This window comes from Hydra viridissima, unplaced genomic scaffold (genome assembly GCF_058129835.1).
Source record: "Hydra viridissima isolate aposymbiotic clone 2 unplaced genomic scaffold, HvirCarnegie_v1 scaffold_17, whole genome shotgun sequence".
NCBI classification, from domain to species: Eukaryota; Metazoa; Cnidaria; class Hydrozoa; order Anthoathecata; family Hydridae; genus Hydra; species Hydra viridissima.
Window position 1 is genome coordinate 602,423 of NW_028324316.1, and position 12,906 is coordinate 615,328.

At 30.3% G+C, this 12,906-nt stretch overlaps 2 protein-coding genes across 7 annotated transcripts; both read right to left on the bottom strand.

The window, feature by feature from the left end:
• Positions 1–6: 6 nt before the first annotated feature.
• Positions 7–1,246, bottom strand: LOC149876922 (zinc finger MYM-type protein 1-like). The gene has a single exon (XM_090074555.1). The coding sequence runs from the start codon at positions 1,244–1,246 to the stop codon at positions 8–10; it is 1,239 nt and encodes a 412-aa protein (XP_089930681.1). The 3' UTR covers position 7.
• A 417-nt stretch (positions 1,247–1,663) lies between these two features.
• On the bottom strand, positions 1,664–12,650 carry LOC145182757 (3-galactosyl-N-acetylglucosaminide 4-alpha-L-fucosyltransferase FUT3-like). 6 transcript variants are annotated; one of them, XM_090074558.1, is made up of 4 exons: positions 12,158–12,650; positions 11,974–12,065; positions 11,094–11,553; positions 6,814–7,922 (listed from the first exon to the last, which is right to left on the bottom strand). In XM_090074558.1, exons 3-4 carry the CDS (start codon positions 11,272–11,274, stop codon positions 6,922–6,924), a joined length of 1,182 nt encoding a protein of 393 aa, XP_089930684.1. In that variant the 5' UTR covers positions 11,275–11,553; positions 11,974–12,065; positions 12,158–12,650; the 3' UTR covers positions 6,814–6,921. The 6 variants fall into 6 exon arrangements, with proteins under 6 accessions (XP_089930686.1, XP_089930684.1, XP_089930683.1 ...); XM_090074557.1 differs by having other exon boundaries at positions 11,641–12,065; positions 12,158–12,623; XM_090074556.1 differs by having other exon boundaries at positions 11,094–12,065; positions 12,158–12,623.
• Between the last annotated feature and the right edge of the window lie 256 nt (positions 12,651–12,906).

Below are 12,906 nucleotides of genomic sequence, written 5' to 3' on the forward strand. Positions count from 1 at the left end.
ACCGAACTTAAATAGTGAAAACTTTCCTCCTTGATTTCATATTGGCAAAATCGGTAATGATGTTTTTCATTTCCATTTTTCCAGCCGCTTTTGCCTCAATAGAAACTATTGCAAGGTCGCTTAAACGTTCTTTACCAATGGTATTTCGTAAATAATTTTTTATTATTTTAAGTTTCGAAAAAGAACGTTCAGCTGATGCAACAGTAACAGGTAATGTAAGAAACAATAACAATGCTGTTATCACTTGTGGAACGCTTGCAGCTATAGTTGACAATTTTACTATTAAAAGGTCAGCCAATTCACGTATAAATGATATTTTTGATATTTCATCGTGTAGCATTGACTTTACCATAACCATTTGCAGCGGAAATTCAGTTGTTATATCTTCACTATATTTTCTCTGAATGGCTTCTGCACAGCTTATGATCTCACGTTCTTTCATTACCATTAATTTATTTGGATGGATGCAGGAAAATAATTGTACCACTTCTTGCATTCCTTTAAATCTATTGTCGAGTTGGTTGATAACGACGTCCAAAATTTTTATAAAAATATTGATGCGAAAAATTTCCTCACTATCAAAACGGTGATCTGTAGATAATTCGTCAAAATGCCTTTTCACAATTTTTCTTCTTTTTTGAAAAAATATTGCAGGAATCTGCCACGTAGTCGCTATTTCTACCGCTTCAAGTTTTGCTGAATCAAACATCTTTCTATATTGTTTTAAATTTTTGCTGGCATTTTCTAGAGAACCTGAAGCTGCCGTAAGATCTAAATTTTTAGTTTGCAGCAATTTTGATGGTATATGTACCTCATTAAGGATTTTAGACAAAAGCACGCATAAAAAAACAAATTCGAAACTGCTCATATTTTTTTGTATTCGTACTGCTTCTTCGCGTTCTTCACGTTTTGTACTTGTTATTGATATCTCGGAAAGAGCTTTCATTATATCAAGAAAGCGAATTTTAACGGCGAAAAGAGAAGTAAATCGTCCTGCCCATCGCGTTGGATTTAACCTTTTTAATGTTATTTGTGATTCTCCTGTATATTTGGATAGTAGATCCCACCTGTTTATGCTATTTCCGAAAAATGAATACACATCTTCTAAAAATGAAGCAACTTCAACACAACATTTAACCGCATCGTTAATAACAAGATTTAAATTATGAGCTGCGCAATGCATATGCATAGCATTAGGTTGATTTTTCTTAAAAAGGGCCTGAACCCCATTGTATATCCCACTCATGACGTTCGCACCATCATAACCTTGACCCCTGCAGTTACTTAATTTTATATGATGTTTTTCTAACAGATTTAAAATTTCTTCATATAGTCCAGCAGCAGTGTGGTTATATATTTCCGTGAATCCCAAGAAAACTTCTTTAATTTCAATTGATGTGGCTTCATCTTTTTCATTTTTAATAATGTTTACTTATCTAAATACTTGACTGAGCTGATCTCTTTTAGTAATATCTTGTGTTGTATCCATTATAATTGAATAAAAAGGTGAACTATTAATATCAGCAGTAAGAGTGGCTTTTAAATGTGTTGCAAGGCAATGTATGACTTCATTTTGAATTTGATGGCTTAAATATTTTATAGATCCATTTGGCATACTCAAAACTTGCTTCATAACATTATCATACTTAGCTAAAAGTTGAACTTAGGTTAAAAAATTACCATTATATTCATTGTCAAATGATTCACGATGACCACGAAAAGCCAAAGAATTTTTACAAAGTGCTAATGTTATATTTACTATCCGCTCAAAGACTTGCACCCAAAAATTTGATTGGTATCGTATTTGTTCTTCTATATTTTTATCAACTGTTTCATTATGTCGCCATTTTTCATAAATGCAACAAGCAAATATATGTTGTTGACTATTTTCGTGAATTTTAATTTTTTTAGAAAGACCACGCCAATCTCTGACACCATGCTCACGCCAGTTATCCTTTGCTTTTCGTTCTTCTGAGAAAAGCCAACAAAGCTCACAATAAACGGCATCAAGTTTTGGGGAATAGCAAAGCCACATTCTTTCTATAGATCCATATTTTGTGGTAGTTTTAAAATATTTCTTGGAAAACCTACGGTTTTCTTGCAAGGGGTCGCGTATAAAAGGACCTTTTGGCCGACACGATTCCGATAATACAATTATTTTCTTAATATCTTTTGTTAGTATTTTACCATGAAAATTTGCAATGTCAGTAGAAAATAATTCACTTGATTTTTCTAAATTAATTTGTTCAATGGCGTCATTCGTATCAGAGTTTGAATCTTCCTGGTTTTCATTTCGGTGGTTTCTCGGAGACCTATTCACATCTTCTTCGTTCACATTTTTATTACCAGTAGCAATGTTTTCTTCGATATCATCATGTTCTACTGACTGATTTATACATACCACTTCTGCAGAGTTTTGACTTTCCACTTCCGTTTCCGCTCGCTTTTCGATTGGTTTCAAAAACGTTGTAAGCTTCGGCAATTTAGCTAAAGTAGCTTTTGTTTCTTTTAACTTTCTTCTTTTTGCTGCACCGCTTGTACTACTTGATTTCTTTTCCATTATTATGAGTCAAAATCTAAATTATTACAAATTTATAAATTCAGTACCTGTTGTAAAATTTTTAATTATTACAAATTTATTAATTACCTTTTATTAAATAATATCAGTGAAGTAATAAACTCTCGTGCAACAATACTTTATTATTCGTAACACGATTAAATAAATTGGAGACTAGTAATTCAGATAAAATAAGAAATGAAAAGTTAACTTAATACAACGGAAGATTTAATATAAAATTGAAAATGAGAACATACATTTAAAAGTTAATTTGTATATGCAACAAGGATTATAGAATCATTATCCTTGATATGCAACGACATAACAAATAATATTGTTTATATTTTAAAAATATTGAATATGCAACTAAGAACTTATAAATTGAAGAACTTCTTACAGTTTAAAAAAAATTTATACGCAACAAATTATTACTTTTACCGAATTCAGCCTAATTGTCTAATTCATACACAAACACAACATAACGGTATAAAAATTAACTATACAATAATATCTGGCAGTTCGCAGCTGATAATCGTACTTTATTTCTCAATTGCGTAAGCAATTTTAAAAAGGTTAAAACTTTTCGTTTAAATGTAAACTACGCACTCCAATACAAAAAAAAATTTTTGAACAATATATTTTAAGACGATGGATGACATTTTTTTATCCAAGTTTTATATTTTAGGGCCCACTATACCTGCGGAAAAGAGTTTTATAGTATAAATATTATTGAGAGTATAATTTTTTTTATATGAGGGCCCCCAATAGCTGGTAGGCCCCCCCGCAACGCAGAGTCCTGCGTCCAGTAGTTCCGCCACTGGTTGTGAGGTTTCATCAGAGGTGGCTAATTCTAATGACTTCTGAAGTGTAAATGGTGAGTTTGGTGAAGCAGATTTTATATAAAAATATTAAACTAAAAAAGGTGAATAAAATTATGCAACATGTAAATTATAAAAAAAATAGTTTAAATGTTTTAAAAAAATTTGAACAATTTTTTTAAGAAACTTTTTTTTAGGTTAATAAAACAACAGATGAGTTATCATTTTGCTTGATTTAAAAAAAACTACATTTATGTTTTAAATAAATGGTGGAAGATGGTAAAAATAGTACATCTTTTAAAATGATTTACCTTTCTGAGAAGCAATTACACATTCTGTGACAAAATCAATATGATCTAAATCTTTAGCAGAGTCTAACCCATTGTCGAGAGAAGGGTGCATTTCAGAGGTAATATTTAGTTTTAAAATTTTTGATACAACATATGAGTGATCAGTAGCCTTAGCTGCAGCAAAGTCTCCTTCAATAAACACATTTCTATCAAATGGATATATTCCACATTTTTTAAACCCTGACTGACAATTTTGAACAGTTGCAGCTTTCCCATAAGCTATTCCAAATAAATCACTAACTTTTAATTCAGTTACAGGACGACCTGGATGGTGACGAAGCCAAGTATCAACTTCTTGATCATAGAATATTTTGAGGCTTTTAAAAAATGAAACATCAAGTGGTTGCAGTTTGTGAGTGCAATGGGACGGAAGTGATAATATAATAACATTTGTTTCGCTAGCTTTTATAATACTAAGATTTTTTTATAACTTGAATGTCCATCTAAAATTAGAAGAACTGGTTGGTTTCTTGACTGTGGCTGGACTGCTTGTAAAAAATGATTAAACCATTTTTGCTGTTACCAGAAATAGAACCAATTGGCGCTTTATCTAAAAACTCAGGTCTCACTCGAATACGTGGAGAAATCAACATCGGACGGACAAAAAATCCGCTTGCTGATTGGCAACAAACTATTGTGATTGTTTTTCCCCTTTCGGAGCTTGTTAAGCCACCAACACTATGTTTTCCCTTCAGGGCAACAACTTTTCCTGGTTTATGGCATACAGACAATCCAAATTCGTCTACATTGAAAAAGTTTGATGGTGGAATAATATGCATTTATCCAACATTTTCAAAAAGGTAAAAATGTTAAGAAAAAGCTAATAATCATAAATTAACGTACCTGTAATGTAAAAATAAAATGTCGTTCTTGTGAATGTTCTAGTCCTCTCGTAAATTTTAAAAGATGGCAGTTTTTTTTCTGTATTAAATACTTCATATAATAAATCGGATTTTTCAAGTATTTATTTCGTCAAAAGAAAAGTAACCAAGTTTTATTAAAACTTTATTTGATAACTTGATCTCAAATAATTTTTTTTTTCAACAGGTTTAAAGCTTTGTATGATAACCAAGTAAATATAAGTTAATATATTAACATTCTGTAATTTATTAACACTCAGTATTCTGTATTCTGTAATTTATTAGCATTCTGTAATTTTATCTTTAAGACAAAATGTTGGTTAAAAAATGTTTTGCGCTGTTGGACCTTGCACTTAGTTAAGACCTCGAAAATGAAAGTTTTTTTCTTCAATAAACAAAATTTAAAAATTTGCTTTATTTTCTTAATAAAAACTTAAGGTCACAACTTGCAAAAAATAGTGTTAAAATAAAGACACAAAAATAAAATTATTTATTTGTTTGGTTTTATCAAACTGATTATTTTTCAACTCTTTTTATTCCTTGTTCGCGCAACGAAATCATTTGTACAATCAAGCGTAACTAACAATCAAAACTAACAAAAAGCGTAACATGTCTAAAAAGAGTAGCAGTAAAACTTTACTCCATACACCTGCGACCCTGACCAATAAGCGTTTGATAATTTGTACTTTCGACTCATTTTCCGCTTATGTTAATTTTTTCAAAAATTAAAATCAGTGATCATCTCTCACCTCATGTTAAAACCTCACCAATTTTTGATGTAAAATCTCGCTTATTTCTTTAAAATGTGACGATCTTTAGAGCGGAGTCGCGTTCTTATTGAAAATGGTTCATACTGGTCCAAGAAATTTAAGTTTGAGGAACTGTTAAGTCAATCACCTATCTAAGTTTCTAATTATTGCTGTACTACTGTTTAAGTAGGGCAGAATAGCATAAGATGATACGGCTCAAAGTTCTAATTATAGATAATTAATACTTTAAAACATAATACCAAGATTCAGATCTGGAGCTGTTGAAAAAAGAATGAGCTGGCAATCAATATCTCAAAATTGCTTAAGAAAAAGCACGAGTACTGAGATGAATCTTTCCCATACATGTTTTATGTATCTCAAATACTTGGACCAAAGAGAAACCTTCCTCAATGTTGTTTTGTAGACTTAAGAGGTTTAGAATACAAAACTAGACCTGGTGATTGTTTTGTCTAAATCCGGAGGATCGGTTACCATTGACAACCGAATAAACCATGGTAAGTTTTTCATAACCTTAAATCTTTTTTTATTATTTTTTCACTTTTTTAACTAAAACTGATATATATTTTTGGTTTTAACATATTCCGTGTTAAAGATAAGGCTCTAAAATGATGAGATATATTTTAAATGAGCTTTAGTTTAGTAGGTTTGTCTTTCAGCAGGAAGATGAAGCCTACTAAAGAAAAACTCCAAGAGAGCACAGAGATCACAAACTAAAAACTTCAGAGAACATTTTATCATCAAGATGAGTAAAGAGGCTACAGAGACCTAATGAGAACTTATTGTCAGACCCCGTATTAAATATCGTGAGGAGGAGTATCAGTGCAAAGAGAGTTGGATCTTTCTGAAGATCAAACCTTCTTTTGTAAATATTAAGTCCTCGGTCAAACGAGAAAACTATATACGATTGTATGTTTACATTACTTTAAAAAGTTCTTACTTTCATTTGATCCAGGGCTGAAAGTTTCAAAAAAATACAAACATTTTTTTCTCTCACATCAGAATGACTTTTGTTGGGATAAGCTCACCTTACCTATATTTCTCGATAATATACGCCGTGGTCTTTTTACGGTTAAAACAAATGCTCTGATTGGTTAAAAAATTCATTTTCAATATATCAAAACATCTAATAACATAAAAGATCAATAATTTCAAAAAATCTTAAAGAACGAATATGTTTTTCTTAATATGTATATGTTTTTCTTAATATGTATATGTATATCTTAATATGTATATGTTTTTCTTAATATGTATATGTTTTTCTTAATATGTATATGTTTTTCTTAATATGTTTTTCTTAATATGTATATGTATATCTTAAAAAACAATGCTCGCAATTTAACTCAAAACAAAGACAAAATATTTTCAGATTTTAAACATTTTTAATGAGTAATTATAGTTGTATCAGGGACGTCGGAAGGCATTACGGATTGCAGAGGTTGAAAAAAAAAAGAGCCAAAGGAACATTTATAACACTATTCTAACAACACAAAGTGTTGCACGTTAACACTAAATAAACCATAAAAATGCCAGTGAGAAAGTTTAATATAAAAGTTGCTTCATACTTTTCTAGCTTTTATTTATCCAAATGTCGAATCTTTTTCTGGGTTGGGAACACTTTTCTGAACCCATAGTTTTTATTAAAGGATTCTTGCGAAACTTTAAACCACGTTTTATTTTTTTGCAAAGCCTACAGAAATAATTGTCATTATCTAGCTGCCAGCGTTTCTTCCATTCGAAAAAAGAGTTATATTTTGTAGAATTTGAACTCACATCTAAAATATAATCAGCCAAAGCTTTTGGCGAACTAAAACTCATAGCATCAATAAAAGAACCTGGGACGGCTAATCTAGGATCAGAATAGTTAGAACCACCTAATACTATCGGTATTAAATCATTATTTAGCCCAGTTTCCCAGTACTTTTCTGTTATGTACCCATCACATAACGAATTTTCGGCAGAAAAATAAAATTTAAAGTTTTTTAAATCTGTGAAACACGGTCGTCCCTTGCAAGTTGAAGTAAATCTCTTCGGAAAACTTGTTGAACACGATCCTGAAACCTCAATGTCTACACCGTAGGTGATTAATTTATTCGCAAGAGCGTTTCTAGCATCACCACCACAATTACTAACAACCCATGCTACCATCCTGGTTTTGTTTAAAAAATAATTTTTGTTCATGCTGGCTTCGAGCAGATGGCGCCTGCTATGAAACCTGTACGGTAGGGGAATGTCTGTATCTACTCCATATGTAGCTGTAGCATTAAAATATTTATCAATATTTTCCACACTAGGATTATTGGGTATAGACTCCATTGTAAAATAAATCCACAGCTGACCTTTTTTTCGCATGCTCGATAGGTTTTCCAACTGTTCTGTTGATGGCATGTCACGTGAGTGAAACATCACAACATCGCTCCTGCTAAAGTATGCTTTGTCGAACGTCATACGAAAGTTAGAGGTGTTAAAATTGCATTTTAGCACAGGATTAAAATATGGCCACGGTAAGCTACCGAAAAAGGATGTATACGTCAGTATGACGTATTCTCGTTTAGGATCTGGAGGAAGTTCTAAACAAAAGATAAAATTTCAATGACGTATGTTAAAAAAGCGAGTTTTGAATTTAAAGATTAAGCAATGAAACGCATGCGTATACAGTACATATACGCACTGGGTGTAAGCATTCAAACAATAACGTTCAGATGTTAGGGAACGAATTTTTTCAATTTTTCTTAGAAAACATTTTCCTTTCACAGAAGCTCTACTGTACCATAACTCTTACTTTACATGACTCTAAGTTAATTTCATTCTTTTCAAAAAAAAATATTTACAAAATTTTTTTTAAAAACTACAATGCAAAAGTTTAAAGAGAGAGTTGAAACTTTTTTTTTTACTGTTAAAATTTTACAAAACTGGAAGCCTAAAAAATCATTTACAACAATATAGTAAATTTAGTACTTGGTAGAGGGTGGCCTGTAGAATCAGCCGACATTTTTTTAATTTCAATTTTAGATAAGTCGTTTCAAGATGCAGGAGTGACTCAAATGACTTCAACTGTTGCTTTTTAGCCACAAACTGAAGATGAAGCTTCTGTTACTACTAGCTTAATGCTCATTTCCACCGACTGAGTGTGGCAAGGTAGTTTCAAAACGTCATTATTTTCATAGATAGCTATTTTTTAAATCCACTGTAGAAATGTCTGGTTAATCATGGCTCAGTGACATCATCGAACTCCCAATCAATCAATATAACATAACCTTTAGCATTAAAGTTCAATCTTGGTACTTTGAAAACTCCATTGCCCTGATTATCTTTTTCTTTTATTAAACTTTTGTATTTTAAGAACCCGTCGTAAACCTAAATTCCGAATGTATTTTTGTTTGCCAGCCAACATCATTAGCTGAATAATTTTGGATGGTCAAAAGACGCATTTCTATGTAATATTCAATCCACTATATTCTTGAGTACTTTAGTAACTTAGTTTGATCCCTTTATGTAAAATTCATTGTTATCTCAAACAAACTAGAAAAGTATACCTCGTTTGTAATTGAAGGTTTTGTTGTAGCTACTTATAACCTGAGAATTTTTTTAGAGGCGTTAACAAAAGTAAATGTGGCATCTTCCTAGGATCACGCTGAGAAAAAGATAATACATTACCTTCCGAAACTCCATCACATGCATAAGATAGTTCTGATAAGTACTCAAATCATTTGGATCAATAAGCGGTAACCCAACTTTCTTTGGCTCAAATGCAACGAATTGCAAAGCTTGCCAGAAAGGGTAAGCACGGGGAAGGGGGGGGGGGTTGTTCGAGCTATTTGAGAATTCCTTTATATGTTTTCTGTTCATTTTTTCTATTGACTTTTTTTTTTTTGTATTGAGCTTATTGTTATTGTATCCATTTTTAGTTAGCAAATAAAAAATTTACATTTTTTTTTTTATTTAGGGATTTGTAACAATTCTTTTCCAAGTTTCGGTTTCGGCTTCACTCGAATTTCGGTCAACGTTTCGATTACAACTACTGAACGGAAATCTGGGTACTTTTGGCTTTGGCTGAAAATTCGGTCATTCACTACTAGAAAAAGAGGATTCCGTTATCCTAAACCAAAAGCACGAGTTAAATGATCAAAATTATACAGCAAAAGACACAGGTTTCTGGTTGGAAACATCCTGAGGAGAATAGAGAGGAAATAGCTTCTTTCTAGAACCAAGATGCAGGACCATGATGGTTTATAAATTTTTAAAACAATGATAGGAAATAAAGATGTAGGATCATGACGTTTTGTAAAACAATGATATAATTAGGAAATAAATTTTTTTAGATTATTTTTTGTTTTAAGATCTCTTACAATAACAATATTTTTTTACACTATTTTTTTTCTATTTGGAAATTTTTTTTAAAGATTGAAGAAACAATTTTTTTAAAGATTGAAGAAACAAATTCCATTCTCCCATAAAATCTGATCTAATTTTTTGAAGAGCCATAAGCATTCTTCAGGGCAATTTATAATAATGTGAGTTTTATTAAACAATACATTATAAATTACATTTGATCGTTTGACTACTTTTACCGACAAATAAACAATAAATAGGTTAAGATTTTATTGGATAAATAATTTTTAAAGGTCTGGCGGGAATAGTAAGCATTATTAAAAAAATTTAAAAGAAAATATTCTCCCTCTGTCTAAAAAAAATATATAACGGAGAAGAAAAAAAAAAGGCTAGTGTATATTTCATATCATTTACGACTTCAACTGTGTATTTTTTGTATCTTTTTCGACTTTAATTATTGTATAATGTTGTTGGTTTAAAATGATTTATGACTGCTTCGCATGGCAGAGGTTAGAAAATCTACCATAACTATAGTCGATATTTGAAATGATATCAGAAGTGCTTTTCTGTAAAAAGGACTTCCAAATATGCTTTATAGGCTTTAAAAATACTAATAATAGTTCTGATTATTAGAAAACCTAAATTTAAAACTTCGTATATTTGAATAAGTGAAAAAATAAAAAATATAAACAAAATTCTCCAAAAAAAAAAAGACAGAATAAAACTAGACAATGCCATCTTTTAGATAACTACATTTTGGAACCTTTCATTTTTCAAATTCTTAGGTAAAAAAAAAAAAAAAAAAGCCAATCGACACTTCAAAAACTGACCTCAAAAACTGTAATTGATTCGCGTAATTCAGCGAAAATTTCAAACGAACTGTACTGATAAAAACCTTATTATCTGATGTGTTTTAAATTTTCACTTATACATACAATTTCAACCAGAAATTCTTATTTATTTTATCGGAAGATTGCTATTGTGAAGCATGAAAATTGCCGCATACACTTCAAAGTGCTGATATGAAACTAAGAAACAGGGGGTATACTTGAGACAGCAGGGATGAGTTGGGACGAAAAAATTTAATTTTTTTTCAGCAAGTCAGCCTTGGTATTGAATAATTATTTAAATTAAAATATTAAACTAATACCATCAATAAACCTGCCAATTTCAATGCTGTTTTTATGGAATAGGGCTGTTGAACTTGAATTGAAGCTAAAATTGAATTAAAGTTTAAGGCCCAAGTTGCCCCTCTTGTCCTAAGTATACCCAGTTAACAGTACATTTAAAATAAGTAAAATTAAATCAATAAAGTTAAAAAATGTGTTTATTTATTGCTAAAAACTAATAAAATGCAGCAGAACAAATTCAGTTAACTATAATAAATATTGTAATAAAATGTTTTTCACCTGGTCTTCTGTCCTCTTCATCTGTATTGGATGCATTATTTGGAACTTTCTCGATGATTCGTGATCGTACAAGATTAAGTATTATAGAGTTGTTTGAGTAATTTAAAGTAATTGAAAAAATTATATAAATGAATAAAAAAATAAAGATTAAGTATATAATTCTCCATTGAAAAAACTCCATTTTCAAAAACTACAATCTTTAACAAAGAAATGATGAATGTGCGTGTTGCATTTGATATATTATTTTGATTTGATTTTTTAAAAAAGCGATTTCTTTCATTCAAAAATTAATGTTTAAAAGTGAAATGACACCTCGTCGTAAGTGTTTGAAAAATTTTTACAGAAATTTGATTTTTGTAATGAAAATAGACAACGCAATAAGGTGTCTGAGCAAGAAAATGCTGCTGTTTCCACGTTCTTGTCAAACTTCTTAATATCTCTCTTTTTTTTCTCCTTCTACCTACATTTAAAAAATATGAACGCGTTATTTGAAGTTTGCTTTAGCCTTTCAGAGAATTTACTTTTACCACAAAAAATCTTTACTTACATTTACTTGAAAAGTTAAATTACAAATTTTACAATTCGATAAAAACAATTTTCAACTTCAGCATTCTTTTTGTTTGTTCGTAAAAACTTTTTTTAACTGTAAACTATTTTGCAAATAATTTTCCCTCCGCAGAGTGAATCACAACTATTCTGTTTTTAAAATTAAAAAAAGGAAAACACCAAAAACAAACAAAACTTCAAATCATAAAGCGTTAAGCGTTTTGTAAGGAAGTTAAAAGCGTTTCAAATTTATTAAGTCATAACAACGTGTTTATAAAAAGTTCTCAAAGAAGTTTGTTTTTTTTTTCTAGTGGTTTTTATTAACAATTTTTACCTTGCGGCTATTTTCAAGTTGTAAATTGTAACATTTGCGGAAAAATAACAGCTTGTAGAAACACGACGCTAGTTTTTCTTCTTTCTCTGACTCTGTTGGAATATTAGTTGTAAATATTACATCAGTGAAACCAGGTAAACTATGGATTGAAGCTAAATAAATTTTATCAAATTTATATACATACCAACTTTTGACAGGCATCTAACAACGTGTTGATTCGAAAGCGTTATTTCCTAGTAAGAGGCACATTCATATGTTTAAAAATATATTATATTGAAGAAATTGATTTTATAATAACTATAGGGAGAAATCAATAAAATACATCTCAACGATTCGCTGATTTTTACTGAGAAAAATGTTTTGGCTCCGGTTTCTGTTTTCAATCTTATATTTTTTGTAAATCAGTACCCCCAGTTTGAAATTTATGTTTTCTGCTTAAAGCAAATATACAGTCATTAATATTTTATTATTACATAAGCTTTAATAACCAATCGTAACCAATGTGTAAGATAAAAGCTATGTTGAGGAGTAAAATTCAAATTATCACTTTTTTGCACCATCTTTCTACTCTTTATAAACAAAAAATTATTTCAATATAAAATAAATTTATTGCAAAATGATAACAAGCTGGATTCGTAAAAGACACAACCTTTTAACTCAATCATTAAAAATGTGACGAAATTACACATTTTTTCTGTTTACTTTAAACATTTTTACTAACACGGGGGTAAAAACACGGGGGTAAGCAGGTAGATAAATAGAATCGTTTAACTTTCTACTTATCTGAATTTCCCATGATACGCTATTGTGTTTCTTGTAAGAGAGTTATAAAAAGATTTCGGATTGTATCTTTGTACACAAAACAGAGTTAAATAAGTAAAGGTTTCATTTTTTTAAAGGTATTTTTACCGACACGAATATATTTACCAATAC